This window comes from Neomonachus schauinslandi, chromosome 10 (assembly GCF_002201575.2).
Source record: "Neomonachus schauinslandi chromosome 10, ASM220157v2, whole genome shotgun sequence".
Lineage (NCBI taxonomy): Eukaryota > Metazoa > Chordata > Mammalia > Carnivora > Phocidae > Neomonachus > Neomonachus schauinslandi.
Genome location: NC_058412.1, coordinates 93,373,134 through 93,394,532, shown reverse-complemented (window position 1 = coordinate 93,394,532; position 21,399 = coordinate 93,373,134). Strand labels below are relative to the sequence as shown.

The 21,399-nt window shown below is 41.2% G+C and overlaps 1 protein-coding gene across 1 annotated transcript in view; it reads left to right on the top strand.

The window, feature by feature from the left end:
* Positions 1-21,399, top strand: part of CFAP61 (cilia and flagella associated protein 61) — a 290,863-nt gene that overhangs the window by 7,501 nt on the left and 261,963 nt on the right. Inside the window, exons 2-5 of the mRNA XM_044918685.1 lie at positions 770-920; positions 4,468-4,544; positions 5,389-5,456; positions 5,686-5,812. Coding sequence (XP_044774620.1) covers positions 770-920; positions 4,468-4,544; positions 5,389-5,456; positions 5,686-5,812 — 423 coding nt within the window. The remainder of the gene's footprint in view (positions 1-769; positions 921-4,467; positions 4,545-5,388; positions 5,457-5,685; positions 5,813-21,399) is intronic.

Genomic DNA, 21,399 nt, shown 5'->3' with positions numbered 1-21,399 from the left:
ATCAGCCCAGGGAATTGGGCTCAGAGTTTGGAGAAATTGGTTAAGATAGCTGACAGAGGTGGTGGGGCTAAACTCTCAGCTTCACTGCTTTGCATAGGTGACCAGCTCATTCCAGCTTGCTCAGGACCTGTAGCCCTAATGGTCCCATGTCCTGGGGACCTTCTCAGTCTCAGGTAAACAGGGACAGTTGGCCACTCTAACTTTACATGTTTAGGCCAACACAGTGGAATTGACAACATGGGAAGTATAGGGAAAATGACAGTCATACAATTTCCCCAGCCAATCTCCAAGGGAAGGGTATTGGACACTTCATGTAAATATAACACCTTTCTAACAAAATGTAATTTTCATCTTTTTAAAAAAGATTATTTATTTATTTGACAGAGAGAGAGATAGCGAGAGCAGGAACACAAGCAGGGGGAGTGGGAGAGGGAGAAGCAGGCTTCCTGCTGAGCAGGGAGCCCGATGCGGGGCTTGATCCCAGGACCCCGGGATCGTGACTTGAGCTGAAGGCAGACGCTTAACTGACTGAGCCACGCAGGCGCCCCCAAAATGTAATTTTCAATAAAAATTTAGTTGGTAGCCCCAGATGTCCTGAAAGATGTGCTCTCAAAGTTGCTGCCACATTTTTCCCACCTCTTCCAAAGGTTTCATACCTTATGCAGTGGTTGCTAGGCTTCAGTAGCTGAAGGAGGGGAAAAAAAAATAAACCTCATCATCTCCCTTTTGGTAATCTTAGTCATGTGTGCGGTTTTAATCATTTCTGCAGGGAAAAGGCAAACCTTGCTGTCACCCTCTGCAATGACAAGGAGGCGATCATGGCCCAGGCTACCTTCGTGGACTATCCCAACTGGAATGTCTCCAATCAGGACAACTGGGTATCTGTGTTCCGGGAGCTTGACAGTGAAATCCCATGCACAGTAAGCAATTACACACAGTTCTTATTAGAACAGCCTTAATTTTGAAGGGAAGCCCTGTGTTTGCACATGTCTTTCCAGTTTTGAGACTGAGCAGTTCCAAACTCACGACAGAAAGTGACATCACGACAGTTAGAAACAAAGTTAGCTAGCGAGGAAGAAAGGTGAGTCTAAGAGCAAGAGGCCAGAGAGGATGCAGAAAGGAAGGTAATAGCCAGATCAGTCAGCTGGTGGCAAGGCCTTGGTCACCTCTACTGGGAGGACTAGTGGGAGCCCAGATGTGTGCTTCTCAGGTCTTCACGCTGTGTCCCCAGCATCAGTGCCCAAAGTCTTTTTTTTATTGAAGTATAGTTGACACACAATGTTACCTTAGTTTGAGGTGTACAACAGTGATTGGACAGCTCTGTATGTTATGCTATGCTCACCCCAAGTGTAGCTACCACCTGTCACTATACAATGCAATGCCATTGACTATATTCCCTATGCTGTACCTTTCATCCCCGTGACTTATTCAGTCCATAACTGGAACTGCACTTCCCACTCTCTTTCACTCATTTTGCCTATCCCCCCGCCTTCTAGCAACCACCAGTTTGTTCTCTGTATTTATGGGTCTGTTTCTGGCTTTTTTTGTTTGTTTGTTCGTTTGTGTTTTAGATTCTACATATGCGTGAAATCATTTGGTATTAGTCTTTCTCTGCCTGACTTATTTCACTTAGCGTAATACCTTCTAGGTCCATCTATCTTGTCAAAAATGGTAAGATCTCATTTTTTATGGCCGAGTAATATTCCATTGTATGTGTATATGTGTGTTTGCGTGTGTGTGTGTGTGTATGTATGTATGTATGTATACCACATCTTCTTTATCCACCCATCAATGGACACTTAGGCTCAGTGTCTGAAGTCTTTGATATGTTGGGAGGGCACCTGCCTTTATACCTTTGCTCCCATAACAGTGATAATAGAGCCTCAGATTCCTGTTGCACTCTGTAATTTTCGAGATGCCCTTGTGGACTCTGGCTCATTTGATGTCTTCATCAAATGTGGGCACATTACAACCTGTTGGCAACCTGACTTGGTAGCTGGTGCTGAGTCTGAGCTTTCTCTGCCCTCAGCCTGCTAGAGCCAGGCCTGCATATGGCCCCAGTTCTGTGGAGAGCTAGAGGCCATGATTGTGGGTTGCATGCTTGCCTATCAGTGGAATTCAAGAGTATGTCCCCAGAGCCCTAGGGAATGCCAATTGCGTGAATGAGTGAGTTCACCTCCCCATATACACGTGTATGTGCACACACATACATGCCCACGTGCACCCCAACACATCATCTAGCAATTATTCAACTAAGTAATGTCTTCCCCTTGTCCTTTGCTTCTCCTTTTCCTCGCTACTCTATACACCCAGTTACATTTTCAGAAAAATTATCTCAAACTTGGAAATAGGCCAAAAAGATGCTTTCAGTCCAATGCTTGTATCTCTGATTGATTTTCTATTGACCAGGCTATTGTACAGTTCTACAGGAACAGTGATTAACTTTGATTTTTGTCCATTGGAGATGTAAATAATTTCTGTCTGGTGGAAGAGATCACCTCAGAATTTATGGTTTATGGCCTTATAGGACATTAACTATTTTGTATCTAGCCTAGCAATCTTATTCTAACATTCCCTCATTAAAATACCTAAAGTAGCCAGCTCCTCAAGTGCAGCAAATTGTTTTTATCATCCCACTGATCACCTCCTTAATTGATGGGTTGAATAAATCTCTGACATGCGCTTATTTGATGTTTGTATTAGGGTCATGATATTACCTTATCAGACATCATAAATTAACACCCTTATTCATAAATTCATTCCCCTTTTGTTTCTTTGCTTGTTCTCTTAAGATTGTTTCTCTTTGAACTACTTTTAAACTCCTTCGGCAGTATAGAGCTCAGCTATCCAGTATGGTGGCCATCAGCTATATGTAGCTATTGAGTACTTGACATGTGCTAGTCTGAATTACGATGTGCTGTTAAGTGTAAAATATACACTGAATTTCAAATATTTAGTAGGAAAAAAGAGTGTAAAATATCTCACAATTTTTATTTTACTTGTCAAAATGATATTTAAGTATGTTAGGTTAAATAAAATATATTGAAAATTAATTTTATGTGTTTATCTTTATTCTTTTTTTTATGTCTACTAGAAAATTACATATCCTGCTTGTATTTGTGGCTCAAGTTATTTTGTTATTGGCAGCATTGGTATAAAGCCTTAAGGCTTAATGTATTACTTATCCCAGGGGTATTTGCAACTGAAGTAATGCTTTTTATCTTAAAGCTAAAGAATAAACCTTGAATTGTAGTATTTTTGATGGAAGAGAGAATTTGGAAGATAGATCAGCCAAATAATAATCTGTGTACTCCTAAGACTAGTCCTGTTGAGAATGTACAGCAGATGTTAAGTAAGGTGGTTGTGGGATCAGCAGGTAACACATGGAAAGCGCTCACAGTGGTGCTGTGGCTATTGCTATCTGGACTGTGGGGTTTGTATTGTTTGCCTTTTGGCAGTTTTCAAGCTCCTGAACCAAACTCATGATTCTTCTCTTGCCATTTTATGTCTGATAAACACCCCTTCTGAGTATTTCTAAGGCATGCACTATCCAACAGGGGGGGAGACCAAGGCACATGGATGTGCAGGTGGTAACCCAAGGCCGTCTATAAAATTGCTCAGAAGACAGGAAACACAGAAAGCACTCTTGTTGTCCTGATTTCTAGGTGCAAGCACCACCCTCACTGGTTAACCACCTCACATTTGCATTATCTCTGGAATTTGAAGATTTGCCCATAAACACTGGGGTACTGAGTTAGGCAGACCAATGTGTGGATGTACAAAATAACTGCTCATTTTTGAGACCACTTAAAATGTCTTCAGAAGTTAGGAGACAAAGCTCTTTAAAAACTGGAAAGATTTAACATAAAGTCCTGTTCCAATCTTGCTACTTTGAGTTTCCAGCTCTCAGGTTTTCTGGCTCCCAGGAGTAATATTTGATTCTGACTCTGGGAATGTTGAACAAAACAAGCTATTGGATTCATAACGTGGCATCTGCCTTCCATCCTTCAAATTCATAAGAGAATCTTTCTCTTGTGTCACTTGAATAGAACAGCAGCTGCTGACTCAAGAGCCCTGGGGAATGGGTGATTGTCTTTCACTTGGCATAGACACCCCCGAGGACAAGACTACTGAGTTAATAATCGATTTCACTCCCCTGCAGGCACTTCCCTGCCCCTAGCCCCATTCGTGAGGGCAGGAAGAAGGGCTGGATGCATTGGACTCATTTACAATCCCTGTTTCCTGGAATAATTCTAAGCTTGGAGGACAAGGCAGCAAATGGAGTCAGTAAGATAGCTCGAATGCTGCCTGGGTGTCTCATCACTACAGACATGAAATATCACCCCCCAAACCGGGCAGCTCTGAGCCTATGGCCACCCCCCAAATCCTCCCCCCCACCTCCCACCCTGCTCTGACATGGCCCGAATGCTGCCTCAGCCTTTAATCATGTTCTGCTTTCTTGTGCAGCCTCTGAACACGTTGTTCCTGCACCTCTTTGTGGCTGTGGATGAGTATTCCGTTGGCTGCTGCAGAGAGATTATTCGGTGAGTGGCTGGGGTCTTGCAGACAGCGATGTCAGGGGACTGACCAGCAGCACCGTAGACAAGACATGTTAATGCCAAAATGACACGAACGAGACTATGTGCCTAGTTTGAAAATATTTTCAAAGGACACGAAATTCTTTGAGGTGTTTAATTTGTTTGTAACTTAGGGCTGTATTAAAGCCCCTATGTTGAACAGCAGTGATATTTCTGAAAGAAAACAATCTATTTCTTTGAGTCAACACATCTTTCACTACCATCATTGAGGCAAACAGGTAGTGCAGTCGTTTAAAAAAAATGGATTTGGGGAGGAAGAGTAAAGCATCGTAAGTTTGCATGTTTCTAAAAATAGTTTTCCTCAATCTTATCTTTAGAAATGTTTATTAACCTGACAGACTGCAGAAGCATCCTGAATAATCTGGAGTGTCGAAATTTGATCAGTCAGGCTACCAGGTGATGGTGCTGTGTCTCTGCCAGCCTGCACAGACATTTGGGGGTGGTGGCCTCAGCTTTCAAGTCACTTTGTAATGTCACACCACACCATCCAGATGCTGGGTCAAAGGTTAATGTCAGCAGAAATCTGGCGTGCCATGTGAATATGACACTCTTTCTTCTCTCTACCTCCATGGAACAGACAGAAAAGAGGCTGGTTGGAATTTAAAGAAATGTAGAGAAGGAAAAGAAATTGCCTTGAAGATGTTCTTGCCTTTGCAGGCAGGGAGCAGAGGAGCCCAAATGGATTTATGAACATCTGATGTTTTTAGTGAAGGCATGTGTCTCATGCAGTGCCAGCTAATGGGATTTCTTTGCTATTAACACCTGTCCCGCCCTCTCTTCCCCTTGCCAGGACCGTGTTTAAGGCAGTGCCAGAACTGCACTTCATATTCCTCATAGTGCCATCCTACATGAGCCTAGGTAAGGTCTACGCAACCACCTCCTGTCCCCAGTCGCCAACATAGGAAACTCATGCTTAAAATGGCACTTTGGGGAATGGGAATAAGAATGGTCTCCAGGTCCTAAACGTATCACGTGCCTATTTGATCATAACAATTAAAATACAACTTAGAACGGAAGTTACATTTTGTTCTGTAGTACGAAAGTTATTCCTTGGTAAAAATGACAAAGAAATGTCTCCATGATTTAGGCTCGACTCTCATAACTGTGTTTGAGCAAGTGGGGAACATTCCAAGTCTGACGTATGACGAGGACTTTGCCGTGCATATATGTCACAGGCACAACCATTACCCCCAGCTGCATGTCCGCAATGCCAGGTAAGCCTGGAGCAGTGCCTTTTCTGACCTCAGGTTTACCGGGACACTTACCTTACAAAGAGCCATGAAATTGCCAGTTCTTACTGTGAGTGTTTATAGCTTGGATTAAATTATATTTTAATGCCCGTAAGTAACTTTATTTGGAGATGTTTTCAGTTCCCCTTGCTGACATAATTTACAGGACTAAATATCTGATGAGACTCATGTGGTGCTATGTGGCCAACAAAGTTGTACATTTACTACTTAATTGGGTTTCTGAAAACACTCAATCCTTGGTCCCACAGTGGGTGAAATAACTTTCAAATAAATGTAAAAATAAATCCGCCTGTTTAGTTTTCCCAGTAAAGCCCACCTATTTTCTGACATTGACCCCAAAGAGGAGTTTTGGAAGTTGAAGGTCTTTACCGTCAATGGGCCCAATGACATGACCCAAAGTTCAGTAGCCTTAAGAAGATGGCTCTGGCAGATTCTCTTTTCCAAAAATGGCTGCAACACCATCTTACATCCTGCAAGCTATTCCTGCAAGGGGATCTTAGGAGACCATTGTGCTGGAGAGGCCACATGTTGGCCCTGGGGTCGACAGCCCTAGCATGGCTCCCACTGACAGTTAGCATAGACTGCCACCCATGTGAATGAGCCATTGTGGATGTCCAGCCAGGGAGAGCCCCCATATGTCTGGAGCCCAGCTGACATGTGACTGCAGCCACAGGAGAGACCCCAAGCAAGGACTGACCCAACTGAGTCCTCCCAGATTTCTGACTTACAAAGTTGTGAGCAAAATAAAAGGGATTTTTGGAATAAAAGTGCATATGAAATCATTTTACAAGGGTGGTTGCATGGTTTTATCAGTGAAGAATAAATTGTGTCTTCTTGGGTCAACTGTTGTCATGAATGCTGTATTTCTTTAGAAAGTATTAAATTTAAATTTTTAAAAAGTGAGAGCCTACTATTTACCATTCCTGTAGTATTATGGCATAATTGTTAAGAATATGCAATAACGAGGGACACCTGGGTGGCTCAGTTGGTTAAGCGTCTGCCTTCGGCTCAGGTCATGATCCCAGGGTCCTAGAATCGAGTCCCGCATCAGGCTCCCTGCTCTGTGGGGAGCCTGCTTCTCCTTCTGCCTGCCACTCCCTCTGCTTGTGCGCACTCTCTCGTGACAAATAAGTCAATAAAAATCTTAAAAAAAAAAAAAAGAATTTGCAATAATGGCATGAGATCTAGATTCTGATCTTGATTCAACTACTCACCCAATGGGTTAACTTAAAAAAGAAACTTGGCCTCTTTAGGCCTCAGTTTTATCACTGTCAGTGGGTATCAGGGCATTGTCTACTGCATGGGATTGTTGCAATGATTGGATAAGCTGATGGATGTACTAAGTAGTTAGTACAGGTACTTAGCACACTTCCAGTCACATGTAAGTGCCCAAAGAAATGAAATATTATTAATATTAAGTTAAATAGGGGCGCCTGGGTGGCTCAGTTGATTAGGTATTTGCCTTCAGCTCAGGTCATGATCCCAGGGTCCTGGGATCAAGCCCCACATCAGGCTCCCTGCTCAGCGGGGAGTCTGCTTCTCCCTCTCCCCACCCCCTGTTCGTGCTCTCTCTTGCTATTTCTCTCTCTCAAATAAATAAATAAAACCTTTAAAAAATATTAAGTTAAATAGGGAAGACAGACCCAGCTACAATAAATTATAATGCTGGGTGGCTTAGAAAAGGAAAGGACAGAGAAAGAGGGAGACAGCTTCATACAGAACCTCTGTGCCCACCCGCATCCCCAAATCTAAATATCCATCAACAACTAAATGTTTACATTTACATACTGTGGTGCATCCATGCAGTGGATACTTCTCAGCAATGAAATGCAATGAACCTCTTATAGACACAGTAGGGCCGATCAATCTCAGTTCATGCTGAGTGAAAGAAGGCAGACATAGAAACAAAGACCATATACTACTGACTCCTCTTGTGTGATGTGCAAATGGCCAATCTGTACAGATAGAGAGCAGATGAGTGGTTGCCTCTGGTGGAGGGAAGACTACAGCTGGGAGGAACACACTGGAATTCTGGGGCAATGGCAGTGCTCTGTGTATTGATTAGGGGACATGCAGTTGCCAAAACTCACCCAACTTAATACCTGTGCATTTTACTATATGTTACTATGTCTCAATTTAAAAAAAATTTAAAATAAGGCTTCACAGAGAAGGTAGCCTCTGAATCTGGTCAGAAAGGATGAGCCAGAGTTTAGTCAGAGGGACAGACTCGGCAAAGCTGTGGAGGCAGGAAAGCACTTGGAATGTCTGTTAGGAGGCAGTAGGCAAGCGTGGCTGCTTTTCACAGTGTGGAGAGGAAGAATTATAATGAAAAGGCTTTATCCTGGAGCCAGCAGCGAGCACTGATGAAGAAAGGCATGATATGGGCTGGGTGTGAAACATAACTGACTTTCGTGTGGTTAGTGGCTTATAAGGGAGGAGCACAGAACAGTCTGGCCCAGAAACGATCCTAGCTGGAATTCAGGCACTGACAAGTCAAAGAAATCCAGTTGGGGGTGGGGGGTGCATGGATGCAAGGAAATGTTTAAGGGGGAAAGTGCAGTTTGGTTGCCAGCTAGATGCAGAAGCTGAAGATGAGAACAAGTTAATGGTGACTCGGGTTTTCAAGTATGGGGGTGGGGATGGTGGGTTCATGAGCTGAGAGTAGAAATAATAGCATTAGATGGATAGGTGGGAGGTGGGAACACGGGTCCTCTCATGAGGGAGGAGGTCATGAAAATAAAGGAGATTGTCCAATTGAGGAGGAGATTTTAAAGTGAAAAAGCAGAGGCCTAGGGCAGAATTTTGAAAGGTGAAAATGAGCTGTTAATGATAATAAGCAAAATAGAAGAGAGGGAGAGGAGTCTTACAGAAGTCAGACTCATAAGTCTGGCAAATGATGCAGGGAAATCAAATAATTTGAGTCTAAAGAAGAGGCCTTTGGACTTAGAAATTTAAAAAGATGCAGAGGAGTTGAATAAAATTGAACTTCTAGCCAAACTGACCAAGGAAAAAGAGAAGACAGATTACCAATATCAGAAATGAAAGAGGTGATACCACTATAGATCTTACAGACATAAAAGGGTAAGGGCTCTGTAAATTCAACAATTTAGATGAAATGGGCCAATTCCTTGAAAAACACAATCTATCAAAACTCATTTAAGAAAAAAATGATAATAACTTGGAGAATTCTCTATCTATTAAGGAAAAGTTGAGTGGACTTTGGGTGAGAGGCAGGGTGGCTGCCTGCCTCTCCCCCAGTCTCCAGCCCTGACCCTGCCCCATCCTGATTGCTTCTCTTCTTTTTCTCTTGTCCTCGTGGCTCTGAACTCTGTCTTCCCAGGACCTGGACCTCAGCTTTCTCTCAAGCTCATCCCTTTGGCTCCTCTGTGCCAACAGTGGGCACTTGGTGACCAGTGCCCTACCTCCAGCCACTTAGTCATCAGTGCCCTACTTCCAGCCCCCTGGTCTTGTCTCTCCTTGAAGGGCAGAGTTGGGTTTTGGAAATCACATTGCAGTGAGCTGAATAAATGAGAGGTAACAAAGTGAAGGCAAGGGGATATCCACTGCTCTTTAGAGAAGTTTGGTAATGAAGGAGCAAAGACCAGAGCAAAGAAGCAAAGAGAAGAAGACAGATGATGAACATTATGCAAACAATGTAAAGTGATTTCATTTTTACTATCCACGTAGAGCATTTACTTTGCATTCTAAGATCCAGACAGCTTGTGTCTAAAAAAAAGATTATCAAGATTACCAATATTTTATAATAAATTGATACAAATTATCCACCTAGTTTAGGACAAGAGAGAAGAAAATTCCTTGTAGAAAACCATTTTTTTTTTTACTTTCTTTTTATTCATAGCCAAATACATTATAATTCTCTTTATAAAACCCCTTTGGTCATGATACAAATGCTAATACAAGCCAAATGCATTCTGAAGAAAAGGAATTCTGTAAGTGAAATATATTTTTTAAATAACATTTTTAATTGATTCTCTCACACCTTTCAAATTTTCCTTCCTGATTTATGAAGTTTCTCTTGTTAGTATCAGCACAGGAAAATAGGTCCCCCTGCCCGTCAGGAAATTACAGTCTTTATTTTTTTTTATTTTTTTTTTTTTTTTAATTTTTTTTTTTATTATTCTTATGTTAATCCCCATACATTACATCATTAGTTTTAGATGAAGTGTTCCATGATTCATTGTTTGTGCATAACACCCAGTGCTCCATGCAGAACGTGCCCTCCTCAATACCCACCACCAGGCTAACCCATCCTCCCACTCCCCTCCCCTCTAGAACCCTGTTTGTTTTTCAGAGTCCATCGTCTCTCATGGTTCGTCTACCCCTCCGATTTCCCCCGCTTCATTCTTCCCCTCCCGCTACCTTCTTCTTCTTCTTCTTTTTTTTTTCCTTAACATATATTGCATTATTTGTTTCAGAGGTACAGATCTGAGATTCAACAGTCTTGCACAATTCACAGCGCTTACCAGAGCACATACCCTCCCCAGTGTCTATCACCCAGTCACCCCATCCTTCCCACCCCACCCCCCACTCCAGCAACCCTCAGTTTGTTTCCTGAGATTAAGAATTCCTCATATCAGTGAGATCATATGATACTTGTCTTTCTCTGATTGACTTATTTCACTCAACATAATACCCTCCAGTTCCATCCACGTCGTTGCAAATGGCAAGATCTCGTTCCTTTTGATGGCTGCATAATATTCCATTGTATATATATACCAGATCTTCTTTATCCATTCATCTGTTGATGGACATCTTGGCTCTTTCCACAGTTTGGCTATTGTGGACATTGCTGCTATAAACATTGGGGTGCACGTACCCCTTCGGATCCCTACTTTTGTATCTTTGGGGTAAATACCCAGTAGTGCAATTGCTGGATCATATGGGAGCTCTATTTTCAACTTTTTGAGGAACCTCCATACAGTTTTCCAGAGTGGCTGCACCAGCTTGCATTCCCACCAACAGTGTAGGAGGGTTCCCCTTTCTCCGCATCCCCGCCAACATCTATCATTTCCTGACTTGTTAATTTTACCCATTCTGACAGGTGTGAGGTGGTATCTCATTGAGGTTTTGATTTGGATTTCCCTGATGCCGAGCGATACTGAGCACTTTTTCATGTGTCTGTTGGCCATTTGGATGTCTTCTTTGGAAAAATGTCTGTTCATGTCTTCTGCCCATTTCTTGATTGGATTCTTTGTTCTTTGGGTGTTGAGTTTGATGAGTTCTTTATAGATTTTGGATACTAGCCCTTTATCTGATATGTCATTTGCAAATATCTTCTCCCATTCTGTTGGTTGTCTTTTGGTTTTGTTGACTGTTTCCTTTGCTTTGCAAAAGCTTTTTATCTTGATGAAGTCCCAATAGTTCATTTTTGCCCTTGCCTCCCTTGCCTTTGGCGATGTTTCTAGGAAGAAGTTGCTTCGGCTGAGGTCAAAGAGGTTGCTGCCTGTGTTCTCCTTTAGGATTTTGATGGACTCCTGTCTCACATTGAGGTCTTTCATCCATTTTGAGTCTATTTTTGTGTGTGGTGTAAGGAAATGGTCCAGTTTCATTCTTCTGCATGTGGCTATCCAATTTTCCCAACACCATTTGTTGAAGAGACTGTCTTTTTTCCATTGGACATTCTTTCCTGCTTTGTCAAAGATGAGTTGACCATAGAGTTGAGGGTCCATTTCTGGGCTCTCTATTCTGTTCCATTGATCTATGTGTCTGTTTTTGTGCCAGTACCATACTGTCTTGATGATGACAGCTTTGTAATAGAGCTGGAAGTCCGGAATTGTGATGCCGCCAGCTTTGCTTTTCTTTTTCAACATTCCTCTGGCTATGCGGGGTCTTTTCTGGTTCCATACAAATTTTAGGATTATTTGTTCCATTTCTTTGAAAAAAGTGGATGGTATTTTGATGGGGATTGCATTGAATGTGTAGATTGCTCTAGGTAGCATTGACATCTTCACAATATTTGTTCTTCCAATCCATGAGCATGGAACGTTTTTCCATTTCTTTGTGTCTTCCTCAATTTCTTTCATGAGTATTTTATAGTTTTCTGAGTACAGATCCTTTGTCTCTTTGGTTAGATTTATTCCTAGGTATCTTATGGTTTTGGGTGCAATTGTAAATGGGATCGACTCCTTAATTTCTCTTTCTTCTGTCTTGTTGTTGGTGTATAGGAATGCCACTGACTTCTGTGCATTGATTTTATATCCTGCCACTTGACTGAATTCCTGTATGAGTTCTAGCAGTTTTGGGGTGGAGTCTTTTGGGTTTTCCACATAAAGTATCATATCATCTGCAAAGAGTGAGAGTTTGACTTCTTCCTTGCCAATTTGGATGCCTTTGATTTCTTTTTGTTGTCTGATTGCTGTGGCTAGGACTTCCAATACTATGTTGAATAGCAGTGGTGATAGTGGACATCCCTGCCGCGTTCCTGACCTTAGGGGGAAAGCTCTCAGTTTTTCCCCATTGAGAATGATATTCGCTGTAGGTTTTTCATAGATGGCTTTTATGATATTGAGGTATGTACCCTCTATGCCTATACTCTGAAGAGTTTTGATCAAGAAAGGATGCTGTACTTTGTCAAATGCTTTTTCTGCATCTATTGAGAGGATCATATGATTCTTGTTCTTTCTTTTGTTAATGTATTGTATCACATTGATTGATTTGCGGATGTTGAACCAACCTTGCAGCCCAGGGATAAATCCCACTTGGTCATGGTGAATAATCCTTTTAATGTACTGTTGGATCCTATTGGCTAGTATTTTGGTGAGAATTTTTGCATCCATGTTCATCAGGGATATTGGTCTGTAATTCTCCTTTTTGATGGGGTCTTTGTCTGGTTTTGGGATCAAGGTAATGCTGGCCTCATAAAATGAGTTGGGAAGTTTTCCTTCCATTTCTATTTTTTGGAACAGTTTCAGAAGAATAGGTATTAATTCTTCTTGAAATGTTTGGTAGAATTCCCCTGGGAAGCCATCTGGCCCTGGGCTTTTGTTTTTTGGGAGATTTTTGATGACTGCTTCAATTTCCTTAGTGGTTATAGGTCTGTTCAGGTTTTCTATTTCATCCTGGTTCAGTTTTGGTAGTTGGTACATCTCTAGAAATGCATCCATTTCTTCCAGGTTATTTAATTTGCTGGCATAGAGTTGCTCATAATATGTTCTTATAATTGTTTGTATTTCTTTGGTGTTGGTTGTGATCTCTCCTCTTTCATTCATGATTTTGTTGATGTGGGTCATTTCTCTTCTCTTTTTGATAAGTCTGGCCAGGGGTTTATCAATCTTGTTAATTCTTTCAAAGAACCAGCTCCTAGTTTCATTGATCTGTTCTACTGTTCTTTTAGTTTCTATTTCATTGATTTCTGCTCTGATCTTGATTATTTCTCTTCTCCTGCTGGGTTTAGGCTTTATTTGCTGTTCTTTCTCCAGCTCCTTTAGGTGTAGGGTTAGGTTGTATACTTGAGACCTTTCTTGCTTCTTGAGAAAGGCTTGTATTGCTATATACTTTCCTCTTAGGACTGCCTTTGCTGCATCCCAAAGATTTTGAATAGTTGTGTTTTCATTTTCATTGGTTTCCATGTATTTTTTTAATTCTTCTTTAATTTCCTGGTTGACCCATTCGTTCTTTAGTAGGATGCTCTTTAGCCTCCATGTATTTGAGTTCTTTCTGACTTTTGTCTTGTGATTGAGCTCTAGTTTCAAAGCATTGTGGTCTGAAAATAGGCAGGGAATGATTCCAATCTTTTGGTACCGGTTGAGACCTGATTTATGACCTAGGATGTGATCTATTCTGGAGAATGTTCCATGGGCACTAGAGAAGAATGTGTATTCCGTTGCTTTGGGGTGGAATGTTCTGAATATGTCTGTAAAGTCCATTTGGTCCAGTGTGTCATTTAAAGTCTTTATTTCCTTGTTGATCTTTTGCTTAGATGATCTGTCCATTTCAGTGAGGGGGGTGTTAAAGTCCCCCACTATTATTGTATTGTTGTCGATGTGTTTCTTTGCTTTTGTTATTAATTGGCTTATATAATTGGCTGCTCCCGTGTTAGGGGCATAGATATTTACAATTGTTAGATCTTCTTGTTGGATAGATCCTTTAAGTATGATATAGTGTCCTTTCTCATCTCTTATTACAGTCTTTGGTTTAAAATCTAATTTGTCTGATATAAGGATTGCCACCCCAGCTTTCTTTTGGTGTCCATTAGCATGGTAAATGGTTTTCCACCCCCTCACTTTCAATCGGGGGCTGTCTTTGGGTCGAAAATGAGTCTCTTGCAGACAGCATATCGATGGGTCTTGTTTTTTAATCCAGTCTGATAGCCTGTGTCTTTTGATTGGGGCATTGAGCCCATTTACATTCAGGGTAACTATTGAAAGATAGGAATTTAGTGCCATTGTATTGCCTGTAAGGTGACTGTTACCGTATATTGTCTGTGTTCCTTTCTGGTCTATGTTGCTTTTGGGGTCTCTCTTTGCTTAGAGGACTCCTTTCAAGATTTCCTGTAGGGCTGGTTTTGTGTTTGCAAATTCCTTTAGTTTTTGTTTGTCCTGGAAGCTTTTTATCTCTCCTTCTATTTTCAATGACAGCCTAGCTGGATATAGTATTCTTGGCTGCATATTTTTCTCGTTTAGTGCTCTGAATATATCCTGCCAGTCCTTTCTGGCCTGCCAGGTCTCTGTGGATAGGTCTGTTGCCAATCTAATGTTTCTACCCTTGTAGGTTACATATCTCTTCTCCCGAGCTGCTTTCAGGATTTTCTCTTTGTCTATGAGACTCGTAAGTTTTACTATTAGATGTCGGGGTGTTGACCTATTTTTATTGATTTTGAGAGGGGTTCTCTGTGCTTCCTGGATTTTCATGCCTGTTTCCTTCCCCAAATTAGGGAAGTTCTCTGCTATAATTTGCTCCAATATACCTTCTGCCTCTCTCTCTCTTTCTTCTTCTTCTGGGATCCCAGTTATTCTAATGTCGTTTCGTCTTATGGTATCGCTTATCTCTCGAATTCTGCCCTCGTGATCCAGTAGTTGTTTACCTCTCTTCTTCTCAGCTTCTTTATTTTCCATCATTTGGTCTTCTATATCACTGATTCTTTCTTCTGCCTCATTTATCCTAGCAGTTAGTGCCCCTACTTTTGATTGCACCTCATTAATAGCCTTTTTGATTTCAACTTAGTTAGATTTTAGTTCTTTTATTTCCCTGAAAGGGTTTCTCTAATATCTTCCATGCTTTTTTCAAGCCCAGCTAGTATCTTTAAAATCATGATTCTGAACTCTAGGTCCGACATCGTACTAATGGCCATATCGAGTAGGTCCCTGGCAGTCAGTACTACCTCTTGTTCTTTTTGTTGAGGTGATTTTTTCCATCTTGTCATTTTGTCCAGAGGAGAACAGGTGAATGAGAGAACAAAATGCTAACAGGGTAACAACATCCCCAGAAAATATACTCTAAACAAATCAGAAAAGACCTGAAGCAGGGGGAAAAGAAAGGGAAAGAAAGAAAAAAGAAAAAGAAAAAAAAAGATAAAGATAAAGATAAAAACAAACAAAAACAGAACAAAACAAAACAAAAAACAGAATATGATCAAATATGATCAGGCTGGTGCATAGATCAGTGCCACACACTAGATTTTGCATGTATTTTGGTCCGTTAGAAGAAAGTGCCTCCCAAAATTTTAAAGAAAGAAAAACTTATATATGTACAAAAATAAGGGTTGATATGATGAAGGGATGGAATATGACTGTAAAGATGGAAATTATAAAAAATTTTATAAAAGGAATTGATAAGAAGTTGTTTGAAAAAAGAAAGAAGAGGATTTAAAAAAAGAAAAAAAAAAGGGAGAGGATGTGATCAGGCAGGGGAACAGAAAACACCATATACTAGAGATTTAGGGTATATTTTGATCTGTTAGAAGAAACTATCTCAAAATTTTAAAGAGAGAACAACTTATATATATAAGCCAAAAATATGGGTAACTACTATGAAGGGATAGAATATGACTCTAAAAATGAAAAATAAAAATGTTTTTTTTTTAAAAAAAAGGGATTGATAAGATGTTGGTTGAAAAAGGGAAAAAGAAAAATTCAAAAAGAATAAAAAAAGAAAAAAAGACAGTTAAAAAAAAATTAACTTTGAAAGACTACAGAATCATGGTAAAAAAGCCATGAATTCTATGTGCAGTAGTCCCCTAGAGCTGGAGTTCTGCCGTTCTCATTGATGGGTAAACTTGGTCTTGGCTGGCTGTTCTCGCTGATCTTCTGGGGAGGGGCCTGTTGCCGTGGTTTCCAAATGTCTTTGCCGGAGGCAGAATTGCCCCGCCCTTGCCCCCTCCCAGCTAAGTAATCTGCTGGGGTTTGCTCTCCGGGGCTTTTGTTCCCTGCGAGCTTTCCGTACAGCTTTGGAGGCGGAGAGTGAAAATGGCGGCCTCCCAATCTCCGCCCCGGAGGAGCCGAGAACTCGGGGTCCCGCTTCTCAGTGAGCCCCCAGAGAAAAGCCGTCAGTCACTCCCGTCTCCCCGGTCTCCAGCCGCACTCCGTGCTCACCCGGCCTGTGACCGCGCGTTTCTATCTCTGGCACCCGACCCCGGGTGGAGTCTCCAAACCCAGCAGATCCCTGCGGCGCACTCCCGCGCGGCTCCTCCCGGGGGAGGAAGGTGAGTCTCCCCGGATCTGCCGCTTGTTGGGTCCCTGATGGAGGAGCAGTGGCCTGACTGTGCCGCGGATCACAGTTTATGGCAACCCCGAGCTGAGAGCCCGCGCCTGGGCTCCGCCTCTGCAGCCGGCTTCCCTGCTCCGATACCTGGGAGCTCTGCCACACTCAGGCACCCCCAGTCTTTCTGTGACCCGTGGGTCCTGAGACCACACTGTCCCGGAGGGTTCCACCCCCCGCTTAGCCACCAGAGTGAGGTCCCTCAGCGGAGCAGACTTTTAAAAGTTCCGATTTTGTGCTCCGCGGCTCTATCACTTGCCAGAAGCGGCCGACGGAGGCCCCTCCCCCGCCGTCTCTCCTCCCGAATATCGCCTCGGATTCCCTTCTCCGCACGTCCTACCTTCCAGAAAGTGGTCGCTTTTCTGATGAGAGAGTTGTTGCTCTTCTTTTCTTCGACCTCCTGTTGAGTTTGTAGGTGTTCAGAATGGTTTGATCCCTATCCAGCTGAATTCCTGAGAGGAGACGAAATCCAGGTCTCCTACTCCTCCGCCATCTTGATCCGCCCCCCGAAATTACAGTCTTTAAAGGAGTTTTATTGTAAAACTATTCACAAGTAGGCAGTTTCTTTATTATATTAGGAGAAATTTACATAAATTGCTTAGGATCTTGTAAGTAGTCTAGTAATTGCTGAACTTTTGTCTTCATTTAAAAATTTCTCATTTTATTCTTCCATTTGCTAATTAGTTTGGAGGATGGGTTCATTTAATAAAATGAATTCTATTTTCAAATTAGAACAATTTTTAAAGTAAAATTATTTGTTGAATTCTTCTATGTGAGTATATAACTACACACACATGTGCAAGTATATGTGTATTCTCTTTGTCTCTCTTTTTGTCTGTACATAGTAATGATCATATGTTCTGTTAATTGTATTTTTCATTTAATATAACAGTTCATCATCCTTCTAGATCAGTTTTATTCTTTTTAATGGCTGCATGGTATTTCAACATGTGGCTCTAATATTCATTTAATTATGCCTTATTTATGGAAATTTGTCCTCATTTTCTTCCTATAACAAGTAGTACTACGGCCTTGTATGTATATCTTCAGGTACTCATGCTATTTTTTTTTCTGTAATATAGGTACAAGAAGTGGAATTTCTGGGTAAGAGTGCATTAAATACTAAGATTTAAAAATAGATGCTACCAAATTATTCAACCAAAATATAACAATTTATATTCTAACCAATGGAGTCTAGTTTCCTTACATTTCACCAATGCTGGATGTTTTCAGTTATTAAAACTGTTTCCAATCTGTTAGGTCAAGCCAATATCTTGTTATTTTAAATTGCATTTATTTAAATATTTTGTGGGTTTGAGTGCTGTTTTAGGGGCTTTGTCTGAAATAAAACAGTTGCATTTAAAATAATGTCCAATTTAGAAATCTGGATGGATGATTAAATGTATGTGTACATAGTAGAGGATTTTAGAGGGGAGGGTAGATAGGAACAGCAGGTGAGGGGGGCACATTTCTGAGAGTGTTTTCTTGACTTTTTTTTTCTTACTTACTATGTCACCAGTCTATTTTAAGAGGATATAAGTCAGGAATAGTCAAATGGGAGAGATGCACAGGGAGAGGTGTGGGGAAAGGGAGCAGAGCTTCCATGCCCTCTCTGGGTGGGCTACTCTCCCTCAATCTCCATGATTCACCAACCCAGAAGGTCCTTATTTTCTTAAAGTGTGTAGGCAGTATACCAAATTTGGATCTTGGCAATTGTCATTTTCTTGAGGAATTTTAAAGCTCAAGTAGTTCCAGCATAGATATTTGGCAAGACGTTATTGTATTATTATCTATTATTGTAATAGATAATCCTATAGAATTAGATAATTCTATATAATCTATTATTGTAATAGAAAATGATATATAAATCTAATACTGAAACTGACATGTACAGAGGCAGCATATCTAAAAATGACCTATTTTTTTCATTTTTTAGTAAGGCCGTCGACGTCTTTGCTAATCTACTCACTGATGCCCCACTTGCCATTCAGGATGTAGGTTGCTCCAGAAAAGGTGTAGGCTGTGCCCAGGCCAGTGCTGGCTCCTAGTAAGCATGTGGTAAACTGATGGTTTTGAGTTAGTTTCTCTTCCCAGGCCTTCATTCCTTTTCTTCTTTGCCCTTGAAAACTTTAGAGTTATGGACTACAACCTTCAAGGGGACAAGACTGTCCTGGCCTGAACTAAATCTTCCCAATTCCTGACCTTGAGGTCTTGCTCCTTCAGCCTCTGATGGCGGCACATCCTGCTTGCTCAGCCTACAGAAAATCTGCAAGTAGCAAGCCACAAGAGGAATATGGTCCTGATGGCAAAGAGATGACAGTGGGTACTTTGTAAGGAGGTAGGGGCATTTATAAAAAGACAATTCAGCATACAGTAGTGAATTCATGAGGGAATGGTGACATTATGACAATTGATGGTTTCCTTGTTGAAAGGTAGAGAAGTATGACACATTTTAAGAAGCCCTCTGTCCAGAGTTTTGATACTAGCAGGTGTAGAATTTCAGGTGGCCAGAAAATGTACTTATGTAGATCATTTCCCTTCCTAAGGATGCAGGAAAAAAGAAGATTTTTCACAAGGTCAGATGAGCATGGCTGTGCATCCTCTTAGACTGCTTCTTTTCTCTTATTTCCCCCACATTGATTTTTTGACATCTGTCTCATCAATAGTTACTTGCACTGATAATTAACAGTGAAGAACACAGTTCTTAAAACACTAGACTAGACAAGGGTTTGAGGATGTAATTATCCTTCCCCTGTTTACCTAGCAACATGTTCAGAACCAGGGAATTAATGCTGTAATACCCAGTCCCAGTTCTTTGATTTACCCATGTGGAAAATTGTGCTGTAATCTGACCCTCCACTTAGACACTAATTATTAAAGTAATTGTTCTATATTTTGTGTAATATTTGAAATAAAGCATTGCTGCTTCTGGACACTCCTTTACAGTGAGCTTGATTAGTACTCAGTGGTGGGTTTGAGATGTTCTCAGACCGAAAAACTGTTGGAATAGTCTTTCTTGGGGAAAACCTACCCTTTTCAAGTCTTTCGGGGGGTGTGGGGGAGGACTTGCCAGGAAAGGATTATGTGCTGTCAGTCAGTGTTGTAAAATGACTAAAATAGAGTGCTGCTTTTCTGCTGATAATAAAGGTTAACCAGATTGTGTCAACATTATTGCTATGTAAAATAGATGAAAGACAATTTAGGGCTTTAAAACATAAGACTGGTGGTTTTTAAACACGAACTTTTCACCTTTTAAAGCAATTACTTTCATTAAGCATTTGACATCCTCATGCTTTTCTGAAATTCACTTAAGTTGGACTTCTGAGCAATTTCATAGGAATGAACGTTCTGAGGCTTAAGTTATGAGAATCCTAAAGCATTCAAAAAGAAGGGATAGCGCAGTTAGGAGCTTCACTGTTGCTCTTCTTGGGTCTTGGTAAGTGACTCAGCCAATAAAATCTGGTTAACAATCCAGCTGGAGTGACGGCGTGCCAAGATAGACTTTTGGATCAAATCCTGGTCGTATAAACGGCAGGGGCCTCTTACTGGCCTTGCACATGCTTTGAAGTCACTTAGGGCTTAAAATCCTCCGTCATTTTAAAAATCATGACATTTTCTAAATAAAAAAAAAAAATCATGACATTTTCCAAGGAGTAGAACCTAAACGGTTCCAAAATCCATCTTCCATAAAATGGAATATGTGGTGGAGGAATGATGGATTTGATTTTCTTAAAGAAGACCACTAGAGGTCACAAGAGATCTTGAAAAGAAAAAGGTGCTTTGTTTTCCGCATCTGAAGAAAAAGACTGGCTTTAGGTTCTCCTACCTCAAGTTGAAACAGTGTTCATGGTAAAAGGTTGGTTTAATCCAAATACACTGCTTTCTTTAGGACTACCACTAAATTAGATTCTCTGTGAGTTTTTTTCCTTCATTCACTGATTTCTTATAGCACAGGCACACACTCACTCTCGGACTTGAAGAAATACACTATTTAGGGCATTTCAAGTAACATCAGAATCACTTTTTCAACAGTACATGTTTAAGTCTAGCTAATGAAATGCAAATCCTCTCTGGATGTGGAAAATACCGTCAGACAGGAGAGGAGAGGCCGGGCCAATATTCTGAATGCAAAGGTGGCTCGTCCCTGCTGCTGCTGTCGTTCCAGTCCTTAAGTGTGAACTTTCCATCTGTGAATTCGCAGTGCTTTCTTTGCTGGCAAGGAAACAATGCGCATCTCCCACCCTGGAGGGAAGCTAGCCTGTGGATTTTCCTCTAGGATTGTAATTATACAGAAAAGTGGTCAGGATGCTGAAGTGTTGAAACAATCCGAGGGTCTCCCTGTCACCAAGAGACCATGCCAGTCCCCTGGGAAAGGTCTGTGGGTTCCAGGCATCATGATCTTGAAAGCCCAGCTAATTGACATAGTGGAAACGAGAAGAGCATATCCTCCCAGGAAGCCAGGGAGAGCCATCCCATTCCTGTCATCCTCTACCTTGCCTTCCCCTGGGTTTGAGGACACCCACACCCCAAGTGATGTGTCCTTGAGAAGCTATTGATTTCCTCATGCTTTCGATTCTACTACCATTTTCATCTGATACATTTGTCAGAGACTGATAGACATTTAGGTACCTGAGCAATCAATCAGTCTTTATGGGATGGACCTCTTGTTTCCTCCAAACAAAGTAAAATAAAATATTCTGTAACTGATTACATTAACAAGCACATCATTGCCTCCTCCAAGCCACTTCCTGAATGGAAGATATAAAAGAATATTGCTTTTCACCCAGAAAATGGTATTGTTCCCATTGTATTTATGTTGATGAATTATAGCCTGA